At 52.5% G+C, this 27,669-nt stretch overlaps 1 protein-coding gene and 1 long non-coding RNA gene across 6 annotated transcripts in view; one reads left to right on the top strand and one right to left on the bottom strand.

Annotated features, from left to right (window-relative positions):
* RGMA (repulsive guidance molecule BMP co-receptor a) overlaps positions 1 to 27,669 on the bottom strand; it is a 47,482-nt gene that overhangs the window by 8,710 nt on the left and 11,103 nt on the right. Inside the window, exons 2-4 of one of the 5 annotated variants that reach the window (XM_005666293.4) lie at positions 25,284 to 25,417; positions 18,493 to 18,608; positions 1,351 to 1,865 (exon numbers count right to left, since the gene is read on the bottom strand). In XM_005666293.4, the coding sequence (XP_005666350.1) occupies positions 1,351 to 1,865; positions 18,493 to 18,608; positions 25,284 to 25,306 (654 nt within the window). In that variant the 5' untranslated portion in view covers positions 25,307 to 25,417. Of the gene's footprint in view, positions 1 to 1,350; positions 2,811 to 6,958; positions 11,203 to 18,492; positions 18,790 to 19,724; positions 20,517 to 25,283; positions 25,418 to 27,669 lie in introns of those variants that run through there. The other 4 variants (XM_084967043.1, XM_001924865.5, XM_084967041.1 and 1 more) reach the window with 4 other exon arrangements.
* LOC146401788 (uncharacterized) lies at positions 2,671 to 8,309 on the top strand. Its single transcript, XR_014809325.1, has 3 exons — positions 2,671 to 2,809; positions 3,766 to 5,705; positions 5,980 to 8,309. It is a non-coding gene; the product is annotated as an uncharacterized LOC146401788 (long non-coding RNA).

Here is a 27,669-nt window from a genome sequence, read left to right as displayed (position 1 = left end):
GTGGGTTTGATCCCTGGCCTCGCTCAGTGAGTTAAAGATCTGGTGTTGCTGTGGCTGTGGCATGGGTCGGCGGCTGCAGCTCTGATTAGACCCCTAGCCTGGGAATTGCCACATGCCGCAGGTGCAGCCCTAAAAAAACAAATGAACAAACAAGCAAACAAAAAAACATGTCTGACCCCACCCAGAGATCTGGTGTCAGACCAGCCTGGTGGGCCCAGAACCGCTATCTTCTAAACGTGTAGCCACAAGGAGGAAGCCTGTGCAGGACCACCACTGTCACCTCCACTTGTCTGAGGCTGGGTTTGCTCCCACCAGACAGTAAGCTCCGTGATGAATACAATGGAAACATACATGCACAGAGGCTCCTTTTTATTGGGATTTGACACTAGGGTTCTACTGAAATGTAGTCTGGGAGCAAGAGAATACTTTCCCAGAAGTTTGAAACTGAATGCTCTGGGAAGTGTTTCTAAACTTTCCGGACTTGGAGTTTCCGTCATGGCGCAGTGGTTAACGAATCTGACTAGGAGCCATGAGGTTGCGGGGTTCGATCCCTGGCCTCACTCTGTGGGTTAAGGATCTGGCATTGCCGTGAGCTGTGGTGTAGGTTAAGGATCTGGCATTGCCGTGAGCTGTGGTGTAGGTCCCAGATGCAGCTCGGATCCCGTGTGGCTGTGGCTCTGGCATAGGCTGGCGTCGACAGCTCCGATTCGACCCCCAGCCTGGGAACCTCCATATGCTATGGGAAGTGGCCCTAGAAAAGGCAAAAAGACAAAAATAATATAAAATAAAATAATAAAATAAAATAAAATAAAATAAAATAAAATAAAATAAAATAAAACTTTCCGGACTCTAACCCCAGTGAGAAATCCATCTTCCCTCTGGACCCGATGCAAAGGCATGTGAGCATAGGGACATACAGGAACTTAGGTTCCTAAACGGTCACCCTTACCGTGTACAAAAAGCATTCACACGCTGTCTTTACTGAGCCCTAGGTGTTGCTATCCTGTGCTACCCTGCCCAACTGGGAAAACAAACAAACAATACACCTGTGTGCTGGCTTCTGACCCCAAAAGGCTGATCTTACAGACCCCGAGTGGATGGTGTTCAACAGTCTGAGAAACATCACACTCTAGGCAGCAGGCAGAGGTGGTTCCAGGGTGGTTTATGTGATGATTTCAGACTGTCTAGGATATTCCTTTCTAAATAATCTGCTCACTTACTGAAGACAAGAACATGGTCAGTGCAGGAGGTGTCTGGGTCAGGTGGATAAGAGTCTAGAACCCTCCTACTGGCAGTTCTGGTGCCATGACCCCCACCCACCAGGGCTGCTCAGCCTGCCTTCCCCCTTACCTTGCTGGTGGCGGTGGCAGCCGAGCCAGGCAGCACCGGCGTGTTGGTGACCTGCACGTTCAGGTAATTATTGTCGATGAGGGGCCAGGCGCCCTGCACCTTGCAGGTCTGGAAGCGGTCTGTGAAAGTCCGGAGGTGTGGGTCCCCGAAGAGGCCGCAGTGTGTGTAGTTGGGGGCGGCTGCGCGATTGTGGAAACTCTTCTCATAGTGGCAGATCTCAGGGCTGTCCGAGCGCTCCTGGCTGTCCCCTGGAGGCGGCAGTGTGCGCAGGTGAGGCTGCGACGTGGGGCCATCCTTGGAGCAGTTGTGCTGGCTCATGAGGTCCTCGATGCCATGGACGGCCGAGTGGTAGGCCAGGTCGCCCCTGCAGGTGCGGGCCGTGCGCCGCGTGCACAGGGCGTAGGTGCGCAGCGCGGCACAGAACTCGGGGGTGTCGTCCGGGGCTGGTGCGTGGCTGCCCGCTGTGGCGCTCCAGAACTCAGAGTTGCACTTGAGGATCTTGCACGGGGAAGTGGCTGTGAGGGCGGCAAGGGGTGCATTGTCAGGGTGGGTGAGCCCAGGCCTCCTCCACCCCCGTGGGCCAGGGCTGCAGGCACGCGCCAAGGACAAAGACTGCCTTGTCTCAGAGGGCACCAGGCACATTGCCCCTCAGCACACAGACGTCAGAAGAGCTCCCACAGGTGATAGGGACCTGCCTTTCCCACCTTCCCATTCTTCTGTGCAGCCCACAATGACCCTTAGGTGGCCAGGTCTGCAGACTTGCAGACCGAAAGGCCTGGCATAGTCCAGGCCTCGCCTCTGCCCAAAGCTCTTCACCTTTGGGCCGTGGTCAGTATTTCTGGACAGCAGAACTGTGGGAGCTGACTGGCCACCCTTGGGCCTCTGACATCTGTTGCCACGTCCACAACCATCCCCAAGAACTTCGGCTAAGCAACAGAAATCTGGCAGGGAATGAATCCCCACTATTCAATATGTGTCTCCATCTCTGCCACTGTGTGACCTTGTACAAATCACTTCTCTGTGCCTCCTTATACCTATCTGGAAAATGGAATACTAATAGTATCTACTGTATGAGGTTGCTGAAAATGTTAATGGACTTAATGTGGCACCAGCATATAGTACAAACTCAAGGAATGCTGGCTACTGTGATTACTTATTAGCCTGCTCATAGAGGGGCTGGTTATGTCACTTTGTCTACAGGGGAAGACAGCTTCCCTCTTGGTCACAGAGCTCCCTCCCCCTCCATCCTGCTCAGGGGAGCAAGCTGGGTACCAACTGAGAGTGATAACTTTGGATCTGCTCTAATTTGTGTGTATTAAATTTTTTTTTTTTGGTCTTTCTAGGACTGCACCTGAGACATATGGAGGTTCCCAGGCTAGGGGCTGAATCGGAGCTACAGCTGCCGGCTTACACCACAGCCACAGCAACCCCAGATCTGAGCATCTGGACCTACACCACAGCTCACGGCAACGCCGGATCCTTAACCCACTGAGGGAGGCCAGGGATCAAACCTGCGTCCTCATGGTATTCAGATTCATTTCTGCTGCGTCATGGTGGGAACTCCATGTGTATGTGCGTTTTAAAAGATCAGTCACAAGTGTTGAGACCTTAGCAATAATGACCCACAAATAACCATGCCTGAGAAGCATGGCTTTAACACACCTCAAGCTTGTACCTAGACACACGGACCTTTCCTGGCCTCCTGGATTCCGCTGCATGGCCTGTAATCACCACAAATGACAGCATTTCCACACAGGCTCCAAGGTGCCGAGGGGTCAGCAGACCAGCTGGGAGACCCAGCCTTTGGTGCCCCAGCCCAGTCAACGGAGAGAAAGGAGGCTCTTGCTTCTTGTCACTCCTGGCTGGACTACTGACCTATGACCTTGGCAAAGTCACTTTACGTTGCTGGTGCTGGCGTTTTACCTATAAAATCAACTTGTGACTAAAAGCAGGGACAGAAACACGGGAGGGCAGGCTAGCGAAGGAACCATCCGGGCAGCTGCCGTGTGTGGGCCCTGGTCTGTGCTGCCTGGCCCCATACCTGTATGCCGGGATGGCCTGTCTCCTGAGCTCTCCCGCCTCTCCAGGTGCGGGCGTGCAGGTGCCATTCTCCTGGTGCTGAAGTGACCCGGCCAAGTCACACACCTGTGCTTGTGGGGAAGCCCATGCTCATCTAAAGTTCACACTTTTCCCCTAACTTGACCTGTGTCTGTCACACTGCTGGGAGACAAATTTATTTCAGGGGGTATCTGGGTGAGCATTTTTCTTTCTTTTTTTTGGGGGGGGGGCTTTTTAGGGCTGCACCTGTGGCATGTGGAGGTTCTCAGGTAGGGGTCTAATTGGACTACAGCTGCCAGCCTCCACCACAGCCACAGCAACACAGGGTCTGAGCTGCATCTGTGACCTACACCACAGCTCATGGCAATACAGATCCCCGTCCCACGGAATGAGGCCAGGGATTGAAGCCGCGTCCTCATGGATATCAGCCAGGTTTGTAACCTACTGAGTCACTACAGGAACTCCCCAAATTTCTTTTAATTTGAGAAGTTATTATTTCCTTAAATGTGTATTAGAAAAATAAAGCAGCTTTGATGGAAGAGCTACAGACTCCCTATTTTAAAAGCTTCGTTGTAAGTTGAAGGTGTGCTGCCCTAAAGAAGAAGATCTGGTATATGAGAGGTGGTGACTGCTATGAAGAGGTTCCAGTCTGAGCGAGACCCCGGTGTGGTGCCCCTCCCACAGAGCTCCTGGCCCAGGGCTCCCTTGAAGGGCAGCTGGAAGACTGTCTGGCCCAGCCATCTTCATGCTTCCCCAATCTGTAGATGACCAAGGACCCAGTATCTTTGTGGGCTGCAAATGCTAGCATGCCTGGTGTGGGAGATGGTGAAGGAGGCCCTCTAGGTGGAGGCGAAGTGGAGGAATAGAGTCAGGGGAACTGGCTGGTGCAGCCATCAACCCTCCATCTGCCATCCGTGGCCTGAATGCAATGCCCACATGATTCTGGAGCAGGTGCGCTATCTGGAGCAGGTGCGCTAACCTACCATTCTGCTTTCTCAGAATTATGGAGTTCAGCATATCAGAGGAAACTGCCCCAAAGGGACTCAGGACTTGTGCTGAGTGGTGCTGTCTTGGCTCTCCCCACTGCCCACCTGCCTGCCAGCTCAGTGACCCGGGCCAGTACCCAGGCGGGCACTATAGCATCCCCGCCTCCCTGAGCAGAGCCAGACTCAGCATGGTTCCACTGTGAGGAAACAGCAGGATCTGAATCCAGTCCCTCGGCTCTGGGCCCCTGGCGGCGCCAAGTCATCAATCTTAGTGCATTGATGACTCCCTCTACTGGCCACTGGGTGGTTCATGGGCACGCTCTGTCACAGGTGGGCTTCAGCCTCTGCCTGAGGACCCTCCTACGATGCTGAGACCCCCACCGGCCAGGAGGCCCATGGTCCTCACACTCTCTGTGGTGCTGTCCCCAGACTAGTTTCCAGGCCCGTTTCTCAGGGTGCAGCCAGGACGTGGGCAAGGACTTGAAGGCTGGGGTCCGGGCAGTGCCAGGGCAGGACCAGCCTGCACACAGACAGCATGGGGTATGTGGGGTGTCCCACTCTGGACCATCATGTGTTGTGTGGCTCTACCCCCCCCCAAGGGGGCCACTCCCCAGGCCCTTAGGTGGTGATATGGGTCTGCTGTCTCCACAGCTTTGAAAACGGGGTTTGGCGCAGTATCTCAGCTACAGAGCCCCCTGGTGTGTCTGAAATTCATAAACGAAATCCCACTGAGGTGTCACTAAAGGGGGTCTCTCCCGTGCTCTAGAGGGGGTCACGGAGTGAGAGCTCTTCAGAGCAGCCCTTTCCAGTGTCACTGTGCCCACCAACTGCCTGGATCTGACTCAGCTGGCCCCTGAGGTGTGCGTTTCTCAAAGGGGACAGAGTGGGTCATTTTCTTTTCAACAACCACAGAGGAGCCAAGTGAGCCCCCGCTGCAGCCTGGCCCGTGTGGAGTGTGTGAGCTGGGCTCTTCTTCCGGGGGTGAGAAGGGGCTGCAGGCAGAGGGCAGTGAGGAGACAGCCCTCCCAGGTAGCAAACCCAGGAGGGACCCAGCTGCCAAGCCTGAGTGGCTGGGCACTCAGGCTGTCAGTCCTTACTGACAAGGCCTTTCAATGTGGCGCTTTCTCTTGCTCCCCTCCTGCTCCTGAGCCACAGGTAGGAACAAGGACGCCCCCAGAGGGGGCATGGCAGCTCTGCCCACCACCCCCAGGTGGCCACAGAGGTCATACTCTGGCTGCCCCTGCACTCAGGAGCCAGGGCCCCAGTCTCTGCCTCCAACCTCATGTGTGTGCATCATGTGTGTATGCGCGAGTGCTCGCTTGCGTGCTTCTCTGGTCCCTCACTTCCTCTAATTCCTGCCAATCTCATTTCTTAACCATCTGGAGAACATTCTTCATGCTATGGCCCATGACGAGAGGTCTGAAGAGGATGCTGGCTCTGTGGGGTGATGGAGAGTGGGTGTCGGAGGGAGGGCGTCTGGGCCAAAGTCCCGCTCTGTCCCCGACTAGTTGTTGTGGGAACCTGACTTGGCCTCAGTTGCCGTATCTGTGAAGTGGAGGCGGCACCCGATTCTGAGGCCACTGAGGATTGAAAGAGGAGATGCACATGGCGTCCCTGGGACCCAGGGGCCCTGACAAAGGTCTCAGAGGGGGACGAATACAACCCTCTGTGAGGTCAGAGGTTAAAAGCCACCAGGTGGAGGATGGAAGGGCATTAGATGGGAGCCAGCCAGAGTGAACCCCAGGGACTGCCCCCCACCCCCCCACCCCTGCCCTGTCCCCATCTCAGGTTCAGGCCAGGGTGGGGAGCATCCTGCAAGAGGCCCCAAGAGTAACAAGGGCTGGAACCAGAATGGAGGCGTCCAGTCCCTCTGTCCCATCTCCAAGCAGTAACGCGGCTCTCCTGGGCCACCTGGCCATCATTTCCTGGGGCCTCAGGGAAAGGCGTTGGGGATGCTGGGGTGACCTGAGGGGCCCTGACCCCCACTGAGTCATCCTGCCACGCGAATCCCCTCCAGTAAATCACAGGCCTAAGGCCCTCCAGGTCAGGGACGTGAACGTAACCTGGCCCAGCATCAAAAGGAAAAGCCCTGGGCTGTCACCTGCCAAAGAGACCTCAGAGGGCCTGATTTTTATGTGCCGTATCTTAAAAAAAAAAAAAGGAAAAATGGTCTGAATTCCAGGCAGTAACCCTTGGACTTTTCTGATGTGTGTGAGGAAGGGAGGGAGGAGAGGAAAGTCTGAGGATTTGAAACGTCTTTCTGCAGCTCGTGCAAGCAGGTTGAGAAGCGAGCTTTTCTGAAGGAGCCTCTCCTGGTTCTCTGCCTGGTTCTTGGGGAGGGCAAAGTGGCCATTCTGGCCTGTCAGCCACTTCCTGATGGAGCCAGGACAGCCAGTAAGCTCAGAGCCAGGGGATTAAACAAACTGACTGGGGGGTTCCCATTGTGGCTCAGCAGTAATGAACCCAACTACTAACCACGAGGATGCGGGTTCTAGTCCTGGTCCTGCTCTGTGCGTTAAGGATCCGGTGTTGCCGTGAGCTGTGGTGTAGGTTGAAGACATGGCTCGGATCTGGCATTGCTGTGGCTATGTTGTAGGCCAGCAGCTGCAGCTTCAATTCGACCCCTGGCCTGGGAACCTCCATGTGCTGTGGGTACAGCCCTAAAAAGGAAAAAGCACAAGAAGGGAAGCAGACCCCCTTCTCCAAAATTGACTGGAAGAAGCTTCCCCGAGCTTCTATTTCCATCTCGGCGGCAGGGATGGAGGATGGGGGCTGCTGACCTTTGGTACATGGACTCCATCTCAGACGCCCAGGAAAACGTAAAGGCGCCAAAGAGACTTTATGCTCCTCAGAAGCCTATTACTCATGTTTTGTTTTGATTCAACCCTCCTGAGACTTAGAACTTTTGGGATTAGCTACTAGGGAGTGAACAGAGGAGAGTCCAGGGGCTGCAAAGACAGCGGCCAGCTCCGACTCACTAACAGGAGCCCCCTGAGTTCCCTCTGGCGCCCCGCAAAGTGGGACATCCGGCTCAGAGGGCAGGGTACAGGCGGTGCCCTTGGTGCTCAGGTTGGGACCCTGGGCAACCCGTGGATCCACTGGCTCCCAGCTTGTGCTATGAGGGCCAGACCTCTCTCTTCTCTGTGTAATAGACTTTGTCAGGATCACTTTATTAATGATGACTTAGTGACCAAGTTCCATGTCAAGCCATGGGATTTTAGGACCTGGGGCCTGAGGAACACCAGAGGTGACCAGTTTGCATCTCCCACCAGCCCCCACGGCAGGAACTCTCCCTGCAGCATCCCTGCCCAGTGGACAGCTGGCCTCCACTGCCACTGGAACTCTGCCGGGACAGGGCTGGCCCCTCCTGCTCTGGACAGCTCCAGCTGCGGACCCGCATCTGCTTCTAGGGAGATATTCGGGGCCTCCGCCCTTCTCTAGAAGAGAGGAGGCTCAAAGGTAACCCTGCAAATAAATACTTGAGGTGGCCCCTAGGCGTGGTTTTCCTGAGTCACCTCCTTTGGTCTCACACTCTGGCCGCTCCCCTCTGGGGGCCTCGCTGAACTGTCTGTGTCCACCACTGACGCTCTGTGAGGGTGCCACCTCCTGCTCACAAATCCCCTGAGACCAGTCCCCCCACTTTGTCCTGCAGTCCTCTGACTCCCACGCTCCACACTGAAGGCATCTGTGCTCCCGCACACCCCACATAAGTAACCTTTTGGGGAGGTGGGCGCCAGACTGCCTTCCTGGTGGGATGAGACACAGCAGAGAGAAATCGCCGCCACACAGCTTGCCTGACTTAATTCTTTTCCTTTAAATAGCAACCCAGCCCTTCTCCGAACAGAAAGACGGGGGGCAGGGAGCTGGGAGCACCAGCTGTACCAACCCTGGCAGGAGGAAAATATTTATGCACCAGCGCGGCATTAGCCGCTTTCAGAGACCTCCTTTGAACTGTTAATCAAGCCCAACCTTTCAGAATAATAGCATGATTATTACCGCCTTGTTTGCATAACAAAGAAGCCCAATAAAACTTATTTCGCTGAGCGCCAAGGGGTGTGAAGGCTCGGCCCTGAGAAAGGAGTCTCAGGAATGCGGGAGCCGCTCCTCAGCCTGAACCCGGGAATAAAGACAATGCAATTTGCCACCAAGAAAAGCCCAATAGACCAATAAATTACCCGCGTGCAAAGGGATTAGATCAGGTTTCAGTTGCCGTGTAGGAGGGTAGGGCGAGCCGGGAAAGAGAAAAACCTGCCTCTTCTTAAAGGAGTAAGGCTCGTTTGAAGGCAAGCCCCAGTCATGTTGGTTTTGCCCAACTCTGTGGATTGCGGAGTAGCTGCCCGGCTTCATGTACTTTGCTAAAGTCTCTGGATCCCACTCTGCCAGGCACAGTGCTTCCTGCTGTTCCTGCAACACGCAGCAGCAGTGGTTTCTGTGCTCAGGTGCGGGCAGCTAGCTACAAACACCACTGGGATGCACACAGACTTAAGGATGGGGTGGAGAGGGTATCAGGGAAGCAGCCTTTCCACCGGGTCTTGAAGGGCGACGGGATTTAACAGGTGATGTAGGCAAAGGTGATTGGGATTGGCTGGAGGTGAAATGCTAGATGGTGAGAGTGGGGCCAACAGTTTGGGGCCACACACAAAAGCCCTGAGATAAATCCAGTGATGGAGCAAATGTTTCTCAGCTTCAAAATGATTTGCTCCGCTCCGTGTGGGGCTGGGGCTCTGTTAACCCTGTTTCCCAGTCACCCAGCTCCCCATTAAATTCCACCACAAGGGGGCACTAGACGAGGCCCAGTCCAGTTGACTTTCTCAACATCACCCAGCCTGGGCTCTTTGCCTCCCCAACAGCCACTGGGTGTTGCTCTGAAGTACCACACCCAGCCACGCAGCACCCTCATCAGTGCCCTGGGCCCCAAGGTCCTCCTTCCTTTGTCCCCCTAGTCCCAGGGGTGGAAGTCACTTCCTGTAACTCTGTGTGCACCTCTGTGTCCCCTGTGGCCTTTCTCTTCCTCCCATGCCCGTCTTCACACAATCTCCAATATTAGGTTCCCTCTGTGGCAATACCCATCGTGGCTTCTGTTTTCCTGACTGGACTCTGACACGCCAGCTGAAGGATTTCAGACCAGATCCAGCTGACCGTGGGGCACCCCTGCATCATTTTCAGTAAGTACATGGCATGCTCAGAACACTATTTTAGGAAGCGGTGTAACATAAGAGGCAATGGCTTTCATTAGGATGGAAGCAGGCAGAGCAGAGGGAGGACAGCTTCAAAGAGAAATCAACGCACAGCCCCTGTGGAAGGGGCCGTGCTCGGCCTGGGGCTTCCCTGTCCCCCCTCCTCACTGCCCGCCTGCCCCAGGCAGCACTGGGGCTGAGGCTCCCCTCTCAGCAGCACGTTGGGATGTGGATCGTGAAGGAGGTGGGAGAGCCACTTGAGCCCAGAGGGAGGCCCACACTGCAGCACCAGCAGCAGGCCACACTCCACCCTCTCCTGTCCCTTAGCACTGAATCTGGGGCGGGGTGGGGGTGCGGGGGCAGTGGACCGATCTAGCGCTAGAATTTGGTGAACTCTAGCCTGGGCAGTGTTCTGGAGTCTCCTTGCTTGAGAGATGCCTGAGGCTGCCAGTTGGTGTCACTCTATCATCCTGGTGTCAACATCCAGGTGTCTGGCGTCAGTGCCCAGTGCCCGAGAGGAATACGCCCAGGTGAGGGAATGGCACCGCAGACCCTACCTTATTAACCCCCAAGCAGCCAGAACGGACCACCCTTCCTCAAAGGCGTTGCTCCCAGTTCAGCCTAAGAAGGTTCCAAGGAATGGATCTAGCCTGTGACTCCCACGTCTCTCTCACCCCCTGCCTGTGCTGAGAGTTTTCCAGGGGTTTTCTCCAGGGACTGGTCTACAGGACAAAGAGCAGGGCGAGAGGAAGCTTCTCAGAGAATCTGCACTGACCTAGGGAGGGGAGGTGGGGAGGCTGGGGAACTGGGGGTTAACTCACTGCCAAATGTGGGCAGAGGTGGCTGGATGCCACTCGCCAGGCTGAGGCAGGAGGCACTGCCCCCTCGTCACACCCAGCTGGGCTGCTCTGTCCCAGCCTCCACACACGCCAAGTCACTGCAAGAAACCACACCGCGTGCTAAGGAAAAGGGCACACCTCAGCTTTCCAAACTGGACACCCTCCCCCTGTTCCTGCCGGGGCCACATGGAGCCAGGTCAACAGCAAAGGGGACACTGAAAACCACATGTGGGAGCTCCCACTGTGGCGCAATGGGATCAGCAGTGTCTTGGGAGTGTGGGTTGTGGGATGCGAGTTTGATCCCTGGCGGGAACATTGGGCTAAAGATCTTGCCTTGCCTCAGCGGCGGCTTAGGTCACAGCTGCAGTTTGGATCTTATCCCTGGCCTGGGAGCTCCATATGTTGCAGGACATCCAAAAATGAAAACAAACAAACAAACAAACAAACCCACATGTCAGTGAGGCAGCTGAGGGCTTCTCTGGGTAAGAGAGACCCATGGCGGGCAGAGCCCAGGCACAGAATTCCATGCCAAGACCATCCTGGCTTAGGACAGAGAACTAAGTGACCTTGGGTTCCACAAGGAGGGTGGTTATAGTCAAAGTATCGCTCTTTATAGGCCAAATTTGCAGGTGAACAATTTGGGCTTCCTGCTTTATTTTATTTTATTTATTTATTTATTTAGTCTTTTTGCCATTTTCTTTGGCCGCTCCCTTGGCACATGGAGGTTCCCAGGCTAGGGGTCGAATTGGAGCTGTAGACGCCACCAGAGCCACAGCAACGCAGGATCTGAGCCGAGTCTGCGACCTTCACCACAGCTCACGGCACCACCGGATCCTTAACCCACTGAGCAAGGGCAGGGATCGAACCCACAACCTCATGGTCCCTAGTCAGATTCGTTAACCACCGAGCCATGACAGGAACTCCTGAGCTTCCTGCTTTGACGCATAACCCCTTTGCCTGAGTCTGGGTCTGGGTCTGGCTCTAGAGATGATCATTTCCCATCCTGGCTCTGTTTCCCTGGGCTCATCTGCTCGACTGCTCCAGGTCAAAATTCATTTGAAGGGGCTTTTCTCCCCCATCTTCACTGGCAGGCAGGCCTTCCTCCACCTTCTTCATGCAGTGGGAGGGCACAGGCCCAGCTGGTGCACACGCATGTGTGACCCTGTGTTCATGGAACATTCCTTAGCATGGGGAGCAAGAATGGGCTCCTTTCTGCAGGGACCTGGGTGCAGAGGGATCACTTCAGCAATCGTCTGGGTGTTCTGACTGCCCCGGTGAAATGGCGCATGAAATGAATAAATAAGCAAAACCCAAAAGACATAAATCTGACTTGGGGAAATTTGTACTATGACGGCCCCGCCAAAGATGTTTTCCCAGCCGAAGGCTGGGTGGCGTCTACTTTGGAATGCGAAGCCAGGGATGAAGAGGGAGCAAAGAGGGCCTTTGGGAAGAGGCAATAACGCGAGATTCATGGAAAATGTGGTCACTCCTCATTCTGCCATCTAATCATATCACGAAAGGTTCTCACCCCCCTCACCTCAAAGTTTTATGTGCTACCTTGTACAACATCTAAAACACTACACAGCACATTTAATGAGCGTGTTTAACCCAAATCTGCTGTATGGAAAAGGGCAGGGGCCTGGGTTCTACTCCTGGCTCTGCTACTAAGCTGTGTAATGTCAGGCAACCTCTCTGACCCTCTGTCTCCTCCTCGATAGAGTGGGAGTGCGGATGCTCATGGAGGAGGGGTGACCATCTCAGGAGATGATGCATTTCAAGCATTTAGCAGAGCACCTACCCATATACTGCGGCCATTCAATGGAAGAGCTTTAAAAATGACTGTTCTCCAAATGATTATATTTGGGAGAGGACAACATGAAGGTATTGTGTCTTGAAGGCTGTTCATGAATGTTAATTAGTGATGGCAGTCTGTGAAGGCAGGGATTTGGGTTATTTTCATTTTCTTACTTATCCTTTTTTTTTTTTTGTCTTTTTAGGGCTGCAGTTCCCAGGCTAGGGGTCGAATCCGAGCTGCAGCTGCCATAGCCACAGCAATGTGGGATCTGAGTGGAATCTTCAATCTGCACCATAGCTCACGGCTATACCGGATTCTTAGCCCACGGAACGAGGCCAAGGATAGTACCCGCATCCTCATGGATACTAGTCAGGTTCTTAACCTGCCGAACCACAGTGGGAACTCCCTTACTTATCCTTTTTGTCCTTCAGATTTGAAAAAGAGTATTATTATTATAAAACATGAAAATTTTTTTGGAAAAAAAAAGATTGGAGTATCTATTAGAAAAAACCTCCTGCGGTCTCTATTGAGCATTAAACAAAACAACAGAAACACAAAAAACCCAAGCCTTTTGTAGTTTCCAGGATTGTGCTGGGTGTGTTTGGGGTGTGTAGCAAGAAAAAGGGTATAAAGAAACAGGCTATGGGGTTCCTATTCTTATAAACAGATCTAGTATTTTAGAAGGGACAAAAACCCAAGACCCAGAAAGTAACAAGGCCGAGAGGAAGGGGTGAGTAGCCAAGGTGACAGATTCCCAGGTCACTGGATGGATGGCACTGGACCCCAACAGACAGCACTTAATTTGGGTGTTAATCCAGTGGGCATTCCCATTCTAAACTGGGCAGTGGCATGAGCAAGGCCTGGGGGCTGCCCAGGGGTGAGATGTAATGACTGGTGGCAGAGCCTGGGGAAGCCGGGAGGGACCTGGAGCCTGGGGACATGCCAGAAGCCCCGTGAATGAGGCTGGGGACAAGTGTGGGATCAGATGTCAGAGGGTCCCCCCTTCTGATGCTCCAAAGAGGGCCACAGGGAGCTGTGAGTTCCTGAGCAGAAGTTTTAGGGATTCTTTTGGAGGGGTAGGGTCTCCTGGAAGGCAGGTTGTAGGGCTGGTGAGCTGCTTGTAGCAAGGTGACAATGGCACCAGGCAGGAAAGGGTGGAGGACTGAGGCCTAGCCTCAGCTGAATGGACAAAAGGGAGAGGCCACTTCACACCCAGGATGTAATGGCTCCAGGCAGTGGGGTCTAGCAGACACAGGCCAGGTGCTTAGTGGGGGGGTGGGCAGGGACCGGCTAGTGTGGCTCCTTCCCCTGGTGTGCCCAGGACTAAGAGGGCTTCTAAAACATGGGACTCTCGGTGTGAAGACTAGAAAAGTCTTGGATCAACTGACATGAGTTGGTCACCCTAGAAGAAAAAGTATCTTCAAGTTTAGGCAGGTTGAATGTAGCTAGGCATTAAAAGAGCAAGCCACCCCAACCACTCATCTAAACATAAAATTGGGGTTCTCTGCCCATTTCTGCCAAGGGCCTTAGACACTGTCCCTGAGAGGGAAATTTCAGTAGGAACCACATGACCTCCAGCTTGTAAAGTGGTCCCTACCCGATCCTCTCACCCCACGTCCCCATCTCCATGAGTCCATGGATAGCATCTCCCCAGTTCTCCATTGAGCCTTGGGGTGACTGTTAGCCATTCCTCCAACCTTGCTTCTTCTTCTTCTTTTATTTTTTTTTTCCTCTTTATGAAGTTTCTAGGCTAGGGGTCAAATCCAAGCTGCAGCTGCTGGTCTAAGTCACAGCCACAGCAATGCCAGATCCAAGCCGCATCTGTGACCTATGCCACAGCCTTGTGGCAACATCTGATCCTTGATGCACTGAGCAAGGTCAGGGATCAAACCCGCATCTTCATGGATACTAGCTGGGTTCTTAACCTGCTGAGCCACAACAGGAACTCCCCCAACCTTGCTTCTTAAACCAGAAGACTAGAGATCCTCTTTTTAGTCCCCAACTCAGGGCTGAAGGGACTCATCATCTGCAGGATTTTACACTCTGCCCTCCCTGGGAGCCACCAACCATTTGGTGTGTCACACGCCAGCCTTCTGGCTGGTGCTGCGGCCACCTGGCTCTTGCAATGGGACTTTTCTCATTCTCTCCCTCTGGGACAAAAAAGTCCTTCTGAGAGGACAAGAACATGGTACGCAGGTGGAGAGCTTTGACGTTTTCTTCTTTTTAGGGCTGCACCTGTGGCATATGGAGGTTCCCAGGCTAGGGGTTGAATCAGAGCTGTAGCTGCTGGCCTTCACCACAGCCATAGAGCTGCTAGATCTGAGCTGCATCTACAACCTACGCCGCAGCTTGTAGCAACACCAGATCCTTAACCCACCGAGTGAGGAATTGAACCTGCATCCTCATGGAGACCACATTTGATCCTTAACTCATTGAGCCACAGTGGGAACTCCAGCTTACACATTTTTTGCATAAAGCTCTGAGGTCAACATTCTCATCTCTACAAGGACACAGATGTACTTGCACATCGCAGAGGGCCTGGTTCTCCACAAGCCTTAGTTTCTGCACTGAAAACGAACATTTCTAAAACAGGGGCAGCTTAACAGGAAAGGGAAAGACACGAGGAAAAAAGAAAGTCCCTGGGCCGTCATTTTTAAAACAGTGGGAGTTCCCGTCGTGGTGCAGTGGTTAACGAATCTGACTAGGAACCATGAGGTTGCGGGTTTGATCCCTGCCCTTGCTCAGTGGGTTAACGATCCGGCGTTGCCGTGAGCTGTGGTGTAGGTCGCAGACTCGGCTCGGATCCTGCGTTGCTGTGGCTGTGGTGTAGGCTGGCGGCTACAGCTCCGATTAGACCCCTAGCTTGGGAACCTCCATATGCCACGGGAGTGGCCCAAGAAATGGCAAAAAGCCAAAAAAAAAAACAGTGGCCCTCACACTTGAGATGCATCAGAACCCCCTAGAAGGCCTGTTACGGTACAAACAGCACGTCCCACCCCTGGAGCATCAGCTTCAGTAGGCATCTCATAAGTTCCTGGCCGAGGGTGGGCATGGGAGAGTGGGGGCAGGGGGAGGGGAGGCTGAGGCTGCTGGTCCAAGGACCACTCTTTGAAAACCACAGAGCTGGAGTACAGCATCCAAAAGCAGTGAACGGGAAGCATGCTAACGTGTCTACAGCATGCGACTTCATTGGGTTCCTCTTAGAAATCTGTTTTATGAAGTCCGGGTGGTTTCGAAGTTTAAAAAGCATCTATTAATTGTGTTTTGAAGCAGATGCTATTAGTGGGAGACTCTTCTTGGCCTCCCTCCCAGCTAAACGTGGCCACTCTGTCCATCTGCTAACAGTGCAGCTTCGTCGAAGCAGACACCCTGCCAGCCCGAGGGACACTGGCAGGGCCCCTTTCCTTTTACCAGGCCTGAAGGCAGATGCCAGCCTTGCATAGATGAGGGCCCCGAACGCTGTTGCTGAGTCGGGACCACAGGAGGTGTGCCACGCACGTTGAGTGAGTACGTGTAAACACTCTCCAAAGACACAAACCCTTTCAGTCTAGCAGACGTTAAGGCATCTTTCTCTGTATAACTATGTCCAATTTCATTTGCACTCCTCTGGGTTTACTCCTGGAAGCCATTCAAGTCCACTAGCCCAGAACAAGCCTACGCTTTCACCGGCTTCTCCAGCCAGATTCCACCTGTCTTCAGCGGGAGAGGCTGGCACACAGAACGCCTGACTGCTCTTGGTTTCTTTTTTCTTTTCTAACATCCCTCCCTGCTCCCCACCAGACCTGTAGGTTCTCTGACTTTATTCCCAAGCACCACCTAGGCTGGTAGGTCAAGAATACAACAGTCCATCTCTTCGCAGTGGAAATTACCCATCTCATTTCTTAAGAAACCGTTTTCTGACCCAGGTTTCTGGAGGTCACACGTTTTTCAGAGCCCCCAGTGTATTTCGCTTGGGCATATCAGAAGCTCAGTTTTCAGCAAGGTGGGCAATTTTGACTAAATGCGGCTGTCAAGGCCTCAAATTAGAAGAAACATTAGCCAGTTGGCATGACAGTGCAATAGCTATCTGCTCTATCTGCCAGGTTTTCGTTACCAGCCTTGAAGCCAAAAAGAAATGGGCTTCTTGGAAACAAGTGATGGAATTCTGGTTGTGAATTATATAACCCACCAGCTTTCCTCAGACAACGGGGGATACTTTTAAAATAAAGTTTTTAAGATGGAGAAATGAATGAAAAACAGTGAAAAAAAAAAAAAAAAAAAAAACCCAAACCAAACCAAAGCCACCACCCAGTCCTCCCAGCTCCGTCCTGACTCTGAGAACCTCCCAGGCCAGCCCTTCCTTTCCTCTCCTTCCAGTCCAAGTAGTTAACAAGTGCTGCCACTTTAAGAGCAGGAAGGTGTTGTTTTAAGGGCCTCTAAAGCCCCCCTTCTCAATTTCAGCTCCAAGCTGAGATCACATCCCCCACAGCAGCCAAGGGACAAAAGCCATTTATCAACCCATCTGATAAAACTTTCAATGGGCTGGATCTTTATCTGGACCAAACCAAGACGCACACACATTGCAAACTCCTGCTTCTCCAAAAGGGGGATTTCTTTTTTTAAAGAAGAGGGTCATTTAAAATTCTGGGAGGGAACCAAACCAGTCTTCCAACCAGACCCTTCTATAGGTGGGGAAATTGCCTTAAAAAAAGGGATGGGGCGAGAGGGAGCAGGTCACCCTGCTGTTTGACCCTCTAGGGAGGTTGTAATATTCCAGGTGAGGGTGCAGGAGGTCCAAGGGCTCTTTGGGACATTGACACCCCTCATCCTGTATTTGGCTGGAACCTCCCCAGTGGAATTCAGGCCTGTGAGCTGGTTGAGACTCTCTGGAGGCCCCTGGGGCAAGGGGTCCAGCAGGCTGGGGGTGGGGGGTGGGGTGGATGGTGCTGGAGCAGGGCTGGGGTGGGGGTGCTGGAGCAGGGATGGGGCGGGAAAGTAAATGGATCCCTTGCCCCTTACAGCTGCCTGCACAGTCCTCCCACCGGGAGCCCCAACTTACAGCCAGGCTGAGTCTGGACTGCCCAGTTCTGCCAGTTCCTGAAACCCAGTTGGCTGAGAAGCAAAACAAAACAACCCAATCCCAGTCTAACTCAAGTCCTTTCTTGCAAAGCTCAGTAGAGCGCGGGGGCTGCGGATCCATTCAGGCTGCTGAGCGAAACAAGCTCTTGGGGTTTTTTTTTGGTGGTGGTGTTGTAAAAAGACGCCTCAGAATCCCGCAGCACAATGGAAACAGCCGGGAAATCCTGCCTTGCATGGGGGACTATTTGGCCCATGACGCTGGGTTTATTTGTATTTTTAGCAAGAGAAAAATGGGTCTACGGAGTTTAACTGGCGTTTCCAGGCTGTGAGTAGTTTATGGCAAAAATGGAATAAACTTTAATGAAACATTATAAAGAAAACAGACCCGGGATTTAAGTTTCGTGCCTTCCTCCTCCCCCCCGAAAGGAAAAAAAAAAAAAAAAAAGTAAAGAAACTGGAGCGTTTGGGAAGGAACAAATGCTTCTCTGTGGAGTTGGTCTCCCTTCCCCCAACAAAAACAAGAGGTCCGGGCTCGGAGGAATTTGAAAGCAGCGATCTGCCAAAAACATTGTGAAAAACTATGGGGGATTCATTGGAAACAGATGGGCTTTTTCAGCTTTAATTCTGAAATTCTCTCCTTTTCTGACACAATAAAAACAAACAGGGGGCGACGCAGAATGTTATCAAACAGGAATAAGGACTAGTTGGAGCCCTGTCCGTGGGCTTCCCCGCGTGGCGAGCGCGTGGGGGCTGGACCGGGTCCCGCGGGAGGGGGCGGTCAGGGACTGGGCTGGGACCTCAGGGGCGCCCCCGGCTCCACCCCTGGGCACCCGGCAGATTTGCAAAGTGCTGGGCGAGTAGGTGGAGAAAGTGCCCCCTGCTACGAGTCCGTGCCTCCCCTTCCCCTTCTCTTTCTCCGAGGCCCCTAAGGGGCGCATCCCCGGTACCCCCTTTTTTGGAAGTTGGGAGACATCCCAGGCGCCAGCGACCTCCCCGCCTGCTCCTTTTCATTCCAAACTAGGAGGGATTCCCCCCTGGTCCCCACGGGCATCCACTGCGCCTTTGGCGGGGCGCGGGAGAGACAAAGACGCGTGGAAGTGGGAGGCGGGGGCCCGACGAACTTGAGCTCCGACTCGCTCAAAAACCTGTGGCCCAGCGCTGCGAGGAGACCCGGGGAGCTAGGCGGGCCCGCCCAGCCTGCTGTTCCCGGGCCGCGGGCAGTGCCTTACCTGCGGGGAAGCTGCAGAGAAGGAAGGCGAGGGTCGGCCAGAATCCCAGGGCTGAACGTCCTGCCCCTCTCCCCATACCCATCCATCCAGCTCGGCCTGTTACCACTAGCCTCTCCCTGGAAGAAGATTTCAGAAGAAAAGAAGAAGAAAATAAATCACGCTGCGGAGAAAGGGCAGCTTCGCTCCGCCGGCGGGAGCAGCGAGCCGGGAGGCTCGGTCCACCACGGCCGCGGGCGCCCGGCGCGCCCCCCCGCCCCGCGCGCCCCTCCTTCGCCATCCATCACCCGGTTCCTCTCCAATGTCGGCGCAGCCCCGCCGCCCCAGCCGCCGCGCGTTCCGCCCCCTCGCGCTCGGGTTTCAGCGCGGCCCGCGGGGGGTGGGGGAGAGAGGAGCTGGGCGGGGACCGAGGCGGCCGGGCTGCTGCGCTGGCCGCGGGGACCTCGGGAACCCGGGGCTAGGGGGATGGAGGGCGCGCCCCGGGTCCCGGAACCCCGTGGCTGTGCACACAGAAAAGGCGCAAATCCCCCCGGGGTGGCCAAGGCAGGCAGAGCTCAAGGGCGGCCGCGCCCCCGCCCCCCATCTTCCCTATACGTATCCAACCCAAGTAGAAACTGAGCTGGGAGGCAAACCCCAGGACCCCTTTACAACTAGACCGCCGTCCGAAGACGCCGCCGACACCCGGGCTCCTTTCTCTCGCTCAGATGTGTCCCTGGTGCAGGAGGCTGAAAAATCGCTTCGAGTTGCCGGCGTTGGGCGGGATAGCCCGCTGGATCTCAGCCACCAAAGCACCTAGAGGCTTCCGCCCTGGGCCACCCACCCTGCCTGGACTCTGCAGCCTCCAGCATCCCCTCCTCACTGCTTCCTCAGGACTTGCCCTGGCCGCGCTCCCCAGCTGGGGGCTTGTGATCCTGACGGAGGCGTCAGGACAGCTGCCACCCGCAGGAGGTGTGGATGCAGCGGTGCCCGCCACCCGGCGCTGCTAGGGCAAGGCCACCAAGGCCGCTCTTGGGAGGGCATCAGGGTGGTGACTTCCTTTAACTTGGTCGCTTATTTTTCCAGGACCTGGAAAATGTCTCCTCCCCAAGATTCCCTAGGCCCCGGCAGCTCTCCTGCTGCTGTGAAGATATTTAAGAGACTGGCAACTTCTCCTAAGAAACATCTTTTGGATGGAACACAAATAGGCCAGAGCAAGTGTTTTTAGTCAAACCGATTCTTCCCTTGGCCCCCCTCACCTCTCTTCCAAGTCTACTCATCTGGTTCTTTGGAAAAAATTCCGAGTTTGTATCCAATTTGGATGTTTCTCTGAAGCCGTATGGCAGTCCTCACTTGCGAAAGGCCACAGAGGCTGCATGGCTGTAGCTGCCTCCTGGGAGCAGGATGAACTCTGGAGGAGAAAGCTTTGGGCAAGGAGAAGAGGACGCTAGGTCTGTAGACCCAACCTGAAGCAGTAATACTTCTTCTTTTTCTTCTCTTTTTCTCTTTTTCCATGTGCCACACCTGTAGCACATGGAAGTTCGTTCCCAGGCTAGGGATTGAATCGGAGCTACAGCTGCCGACCTACACCACAGCCACAGCAATGCCAGATCTGAGTCACATCTGTAACCTACACTACAGCTCATGGCAACGCCGGATCCTTAACCCACTGCTCGAGGCCAGGGATTGAATCTGCCTCCTCATGGATACTAGTCGGGTTCACAACTGGCTGAGCCACGACAGGGACTCTTGAAGCAGTGACACTTCTGAATCTAGCTTCTACAAAATAGGTACAAGAGGAGACTAATGCCTCAGGCAGCTGGGCCACCAGGCAAAAGCAAGCAGTTGTTTCCTTAGGGCAAACGGCCACGATGGCATCTGCTGGCCTTTATAGTTTGGGGTGCCACTGTATTTCTCTCAAATATTTAGGTCTCAACAGGCTGTGTCTAATGATCATCCTTCCAACCGGAATTCATCTGAAGACCCAGTGGGCAGAATGCTATAGTTGGCCACCAACTCCGAATCCAGGTCTCAAATCACCCTCCTCTCAGGCTTGGCCCTGGAGCCAAACCCTCAATTTATTCTCCACAATCACGGGACAGCCCTGGCACCCCGATGCAGGCACAAAGCCAGACTGCACAGGGGCACCTTTGAGGTCCACCAATTAACACCATTTGCTAGATCCTGCCTTTCACAAGTTACTTCTAAAGCTTCTCACTAATGAGAGAGAAAGGATCCATTAGCATTCCAGCAGCCCTGAGAGTACAATCCCTACCACCACTGCCGAAGCATCTCCAGGTGGGAGAAGGTGGCTCAGGACCCAGCAGAGGCTGTGCAGGCTTCAGAAGGGCTGGAAGCAGGTCCTTCCAGCACTGTCCCTGCCAAGAGGGTACTTTGGCTGCAGGACTTTGAGGCCCGACACCTGTTTCTTCATCAGTAAGGGGCAGGCTGATAATACTATCACCCCAAGACTGCAACTGAATACCAGCATACGCCAGAGATATTGCGGGTTTGGTTCCAGACACAAGGTGAATGATACAATAAGCAAGTCTCACAAATGTCTTTGTTTCCCAGTGCATATCAAAGTTCAGTTTACACTGTACTGTTGTCTGTTAAGAGCGGCGATAGCAGTTTGTGTAAAAAATGTGCAGGAGTTCCCGTCGTGGTGCAGTGGTTAACGAATCTGACTAGGAACCATGGGGTTGCGGGTTCGATCCCTGGCCTTGCTCAGTGGGTTAACAATCCGGCGTTGCCGTGAGCTGTGGTGTAGGTTGCAGACACGGCTCGGATCCCGCATTGCTGTGGCTCTGGCGTAGGCCGGTGGCTACAGCTCCGATTGGACCCCTAACCTGGGAATCTCCGTGTGCCTCAGAAGCGGCCCTAGAAATGGCAAAAAGACAAAAAAAAAAAAAAAAAAAAAAAGTGCGTACCTTAATTAAAATATACTTTATTGCTAAAAAAGCCTCACCATCATCTAAGCCTTCAGTGAGCTGGAATCTTTTTGCAAGAGCGACATCAAAGATCACTGATCACAGATCACTGTAACAGAATACTAAAGTAAAAGTTTAAAATATTGAGAGAATTACCAGACTGTGACACAGAGACATGAAGGGACCAAGTGCTGTTGGAAAAATGGTGTCAATAGACTTCCTTGATGCAGGGTTGCCAGAAACCTTCAATTTGTAAGAAAAACACAACGAAGTCAAGCACAGTAGAAAGAGGTGTGCCTGCACAATTTGGGAGCGGCACTGGGCCATGGGAGCTCCCCAGCATTCCTGCCAGGGGACTGCCTGCCATCTGGGGAGGAGGGCCAATTCCTAAGCCGATTTCTTCCCCAAATCATTTTGGGATGGGATGCAAAGGGCTTTCTTCTCATGAGGAGAAATGTATGAGGCTGAATATGGAGATTTGGCCTTTCGACAGTTTAGACTATGAAGAAAAATCCAGCCCCAAGCAGAACAATATGGGGTTATGCTGACTTTGAGGAATCTGTCTATACTGGCCAACCCCTCCCCACCAGCCCCCCGCAGCTTACTGACAACTCCCCAATGTTTTGCAAAAATAAGAAATTCTTGAAATGTTGGGTTTTGGAACTCAGCCCTCCATTCACCATAGAAACTCATTTAACTAAACGTGCAGTTGACCTCAGACTGACAGCTCTAGTTATATAGCCTCTGACCACTCACACCCTCTCCCCGGGGGTGGTAGCCTGGGCCTTGGGTCAGAGACCCGCTCATGCATGGTTCCTGCTCCCTTTCCCCTTGTCCTGGCTATGGGGGCCCCACCACGGAAGCCTCGCTCTCCATCTATCCCTCTGCACCTTTGGGGGGGGGGTGGCGCTGTGTGGTGGAGGGGCAGGGGGCTTCTGTAAATTAAGGTCTGCTTAAGGTGGAAGCCCTCCCATGGGCAGGGGTGGGCTGGGGCTCTGGCTTCCCCTGCCTCTGGGCTGGGACTCTGGCTTCCCCTGCCTCTGGGTATGAACAGGGTGTTCTCAAATCCAGGGCCTGAATCATCAGTCAGTAAGTCCATATTCAGGACCAGTGCATGCTAATCCCTGGGGGATAAAGAAGTCAGCAAGACAGCTCCTATCTTTGAACTGCTGGTAGAAACAGATATCAGAGGAAGGTGAGGGGTAATGCGGAGGTGAGGAGTGAACAACTCACTACTTGGGGAAGGCTTGACTAAAAAGGTGGGATGCTTGGGATACCTCAAGGATTCATTCTTAGTAAGATTGATAGTAATAATAGCTTATGTTTCCATGTTCTCTTATATTATGTCAGCTGCTGGCTAAGTGGTTGACATTTCTAGACACTTTAAAGTAGGTTCTATTATCATCCTCATTTTGCAGGTGGGGAAACTGAGGCTGATTGAGCTTCAGTACTCACCCAATTACCAGCTAATAAACTGCAGAGCCCAAGCACACCCAAACTCCACTCCTGATATGCTGTATGTGCCATTCATTCCAATGACGCAAGTCTACACTGGGCTTAAAAAGTCAAGGCGCGACAGATAACTTAAATCACTTTCAATAAAGCATAACCCAGACACTGATGGGAGAGGCACAGAACATAGGCGCCAGGGGCCTCCAGCCCAGTCTGGGGTGCAGCGTGGGGAGGAAGTTTTCCCAGTGTGGGGGTGTGCCAGGGGATGATGGTGGGCACAGAAGGAAGAACAGGGCAGGGCTTCCAGGTAGAAGGAACATTGACTATACCATGTACCAAGGTGTGGTGTGCCTGAGGAGCTGGAAAAGCTGGAGCATGGCTAGAGGAGAAAGACGTGAGGCTGCAGAAAAAGTAAGCAGGAGCTTGGGAAAGCCTGTGAAGGGCCAGCACATGCTCTGCTAGGGTGTGTGGTTTTAGCACCTGGGAGCCCCACCCAAAACCTCACAAAAGGGAGGGACTTATTCTTGCGGGAGACCATGGTTGGGCGGGGTGGTGGTTAATAATACAGATTCCCAGGCCCCACTCAGAATAGTTGAATCTGAATCCCGGGAGGCAGAGCCTGGGCATCAGCATTCTAAAATGAGCTCTCCCAGGTGACTCGTGTATAGGGACTGGTAGGTTTCTAAGTTCCCTCCCCCTCTATCAACTCTGGGTTCCCATAAGACACCGTCTGAGTCCATCAGTTTATCCTCTTGGACTTAAGGTCCAAGCAAGGCAGAGAACTTAATAATGGCTTTCAGTAAAGCAGTGACTGGCCCATGACCCAAGCTGACCAATCAGAATCTGTCCTGAGACTGTTGCTATGGGGGCGGGGGGAACCCCTGGCCTCTGATTCCTACATAGGATGGGGCTGGGGTAGCAATCTGATGAGAAGGCGAAGTTGTGATGAGTGTTGTAAGTTGAGGCTGTGTTTGTAGAGTTGGCATACTGTCTTTACAAGGTGCATTTTATCTGGTGAGCTTTTCAGGGACTGATGGTGATTTTCAGGGCTAATCCTCCCCACACCACTCCCTCAGCAGGCGATTCGCCTTGAAGCTCCTCCTTAGTTCCTTGGAGCTACCCGAGGACCTGTTTCAGCTATGGGAGCCAACAAAATCCTTGCTCTGCCAAAACTAGTTTGATTTAGGGTTCTCTCACATGTATGCACAAACTCCTGACCAGTAAGGAGGAAGTGAAGGTCCAACACTGGTCCCAAGGAGTATTTACACAGTCCTCAGAAGTGCAGGGATATGTTGGAGTTCCCTTCATGGCGCAGTGGAAACGAATCTGACTGGTATGAGGTTGTGGGTTCAATCACTGGCCTCGCTCAGGGGGTTAAGGATCTGGCGTTGCCACGAGCTGTGGTATAGGTCGCAGCCTCGGCTTGGATCCTGTGTTGCTGTGGCTGTGGTGTTGGCTGATTTGACCCCTAGCCTGGGAGCCTCCATATGCCACAGGTGCGGCCATAAAAGAAAAAAAAAAAAAAAAAAAAAAAAGGCAGAGATGTGTTGTCAATGACTTTTTTTTTTTTTCTTTTGCCGTTTTAGGGTGGCACCTGTGGCATATGGAGGTTCCCAGGCTAGGGGCTGAATCAGAGCTATAGCTGCTGGCCTACACCACAGCCATAGCAACTCGGGATCTGAGCTGTGCCTGCCACCTACACCACAGCTCACGGCAATGCCAATCCTTAACCCACTGAGCAAGGCCAGGGGTCGATCCTACGTCCTCATGGGTACTGTCAGGTTCATTAACTACTGAGCCACGACAGGAACTCCCCGTCAATGACTCTTAATCCATCCTTCATTTTACTGGCGATAATTTCTCTAGCCTACTCCCATCCCCCCCACCTTCGAAAAAATGTTGTCTACACCACGTCTGAAGGAACTTAGTTACTTTACTTTACTGCTCAGAGGGGGACCCAATCTTTCTTTGTAATTTATCCCTCAAATTCCTCGTTGAAACTTCAAGGGCTACCCTGGGTCTGGCCATCTCAGATTTGATGAACCAGCCCTGTTTACTCTCTGCATAACCGTCAAGGTTTTATAGACTTTGATATCACCTTTCTGGCTTCATCTTTCCACAATGAAATCCTTAAAGAACAAAGCAGCCCAGCTTCTCAGGGAAAGAAAGCCTTCTGCCCGGGTGATTACTCCCCTTTCTACACTCCTGAGATATTTTTCTCATAAAACTGCCAGGTTTGGGTAGAGCACAGGGAGAATACTATTTTTGGCTCAGCTGCCCATACCATTTCTGAATACTTGGTCCTGCATGGTCTTTAGGAAACATACATTTTGCAACGATCCCCCACCCCAGATCCCTTTTTGTGGCTATAAATGGACTGGACAAAATCCTTTTTTTTTTTAGGATTACGTTCTAAGTGCATTAGCTGAGGCTTACCCCTGCAAAAGCTTAACATGCATCTTCTTGCTCACTCAAGCTGGTCCAGCCGTTAATCACCATTTGTTTGCCATCTCTCTGCAAAGCCTTCATTTCATCTGCAGGCCTGGAACCACTCTCTCCTTCCAGACGATCTACGGACATTTAAACAAAGTCTAGGAGTACGAGCGATCCTTGGGGATTCCCACTGTTTATGTTCTTCATCCAGAAAAGTACCTGTTTATCCTATTTTCGGTTTCCTGTCGCTAAGGACAATTCTGATCTATGGCAATTCTCACCCCCCATTGTGGAGGAACTTACTATTGGAAATGACCTTGGGGTGGAACTTTGTCAGAAGGAATTTTGAAAGTCTAAACATAATTCATCCCTGGGTTTCAGCAGGCCTGTTTCTACCTCCTTGAGGAATGCTAATAGACTGGTCCAGTTTCATGGTCTCTTTTCAGAAAGTGTGTTTGGTCCAGTTAATTGGGACTTTAAAAAATGCTCATCGATATTACCTTTTTGTATCTATTCCACAGAGTGGCTATTAAAAGTGACCCTTCCTGGATGGGTGGGCTTCCTTGGTGGGCAGGGGACCCAGCCTATGAGCTTGGCCACAGGCTGGGATCTGGAAGGACAGGTGCCTATTTTGACACCTGGATGTGATGGCCATCTTTTTTTTTGGGGGGGGGGAGGCGAACCTGCGGTATATGGAAGTTCCCAGGCTAGGGGTCAAATCGGAGCTGCAGCTGCCAGCCTACACCCCAGCCACAGCAACCCTGGATCCTTAACCCAGTGAGCAAGGCCAGGGACTGAACCCTTGTCCTCATGGATACTAATTGGGTTCGATACTGCTGAGCCACACGTGGAACTCCACGACTGCCATCTTTAGCTGCCACTGCTCCCTTCCCTCCAGATGGTCCCGGGATAGGGGGTCACAGGCTTGACCTGTTTGTCTCCATGACAGTTTAGGAATCTCCCTACTTCTCTTCTTCCAAAGCAGTTTTGGGTCTCACTATCCTCACCCTGGCTTCAAGGAACCTCTTTACTGTTGACTTTGGAAGGTCTTCCCGGGGGTTCTCGCTTTGGTCTACCTCGTTTTCTTAGCTCTTGCTGCAGGCTGCCTTTCTCTCTGCGTGCACACTATTTCCTTTGCTTGAGTGTTCCCTCCCTCACCGCAAGGGACACTTATTCTTAGGAATTAAAACATACAGATTTTATTCCAATATTTTAATGGCTTTTTGAAACATCCATTTCCCTGACATTCTAACAGCTCCCTTTAGAAACTGGAGAAATAGCTCACTTTCTCTTTGAATTCTCTGGACAGATTTAAAACACATTAGCAGGTTTTATTTGCTCTTGGACATGTCTTCGAATGTGTGTGATCAGATGAGTAACATTTTCCCCGTACACAAGGCAGATGCTTTTAATGTATTTATTGTCTTTCCGTTTCGCCCATTCATCAAGCCTTCCGTGAGTACTTGGCTCTGAGTGGGGTTTTCGGGGTTCTCAGATGAGCAGCAGACAGTCTGGCCCCCTTGGGCAGCCCCAAGGGGCAGTAAGGTGTGGACACAAATAATCCTAGCGCAGCGCTGAGGAACCTGAGAGGGGCATTTGCGCGGTGTCTCGGGAGCCCCAGGTTGATTCCCCCACCCCCTTTGCTGCAAATCAGCTCAGGACTTCATGAAGTCCTCAGGTCTTTTGGAATTGGAGGGTCTCTGTCAGTAGCTTCGGTAACAAACCGGACCACTGACTGCAAAGCAAGACATCATGAACACCAGACCGGGTGCTGTCTATACCACCATCAGCCTCATACTGTCTAGAGCACCACATGTCAAAATTCCACCTCGTGGACAATCCATGTGAGACTTCCCCGTGGGATAGCATTCCTGCTCGGGGGTCCGCTTTCAGGAACAGAGTCTGGGGACTTTCAGGGCCTGGAGGACCAGCTTGGCACAGGACATCTGTATGGAGTGTCCACTTCAGAACTTTCCAGAAGCACACCCCTGCTGGTAGGCCTGGGCATATTCATTAGCACTGGGAAGATATAAAAGGGATTTTTTTTTTTTTTTTAAGTAAATGCTAGGAGAACAAATTTTTTGGACTTTCCATTTCCTTCAATCTAACATCAATTTTATTTCAAGAAACTGCAACAGTAATAGATATACATGTTAAAAAAATCAATTTCCTGTTAAATGAAATCTGGTCACTGTCCCTGGAGGCCATAACTATTAAAAATTTCACATGGATCTTTCTAGATATTTCCATATGCACACATAAAAATCAATTATAAGCACACATAAAAATCAGTCAATCAACCTATCTAGTTACCAAAAACTATTAGCAACTTCTCTACGGCTCTCTCTCCAGCAGGTATTTCCTATTTTATTCTGTCTCTCCATGAAAT

Source organism: Sus scrofa, chromosome 7 (genome assembly GCF_054392235.1).
Source record: "Sus scrofa isolate SSC_HxYL_T2T_F1_AM1 chromosome 7, Sscrofa_HxYL_maternal_Yorkshire_Landrace_v2.0, whole genome shotgun sequence".
Taxonomy (NCBI): domain Eukaryota; kingdom Metazoa; phylum Chordata; class Mammalia; order Artiodactyla; family Suidae; genus Sus; species Sus scrofa.
Note: the sequence above shows the minus strand (reverse complement) of the source record. Positions and strands in the feature narration are given on the sequence as shown.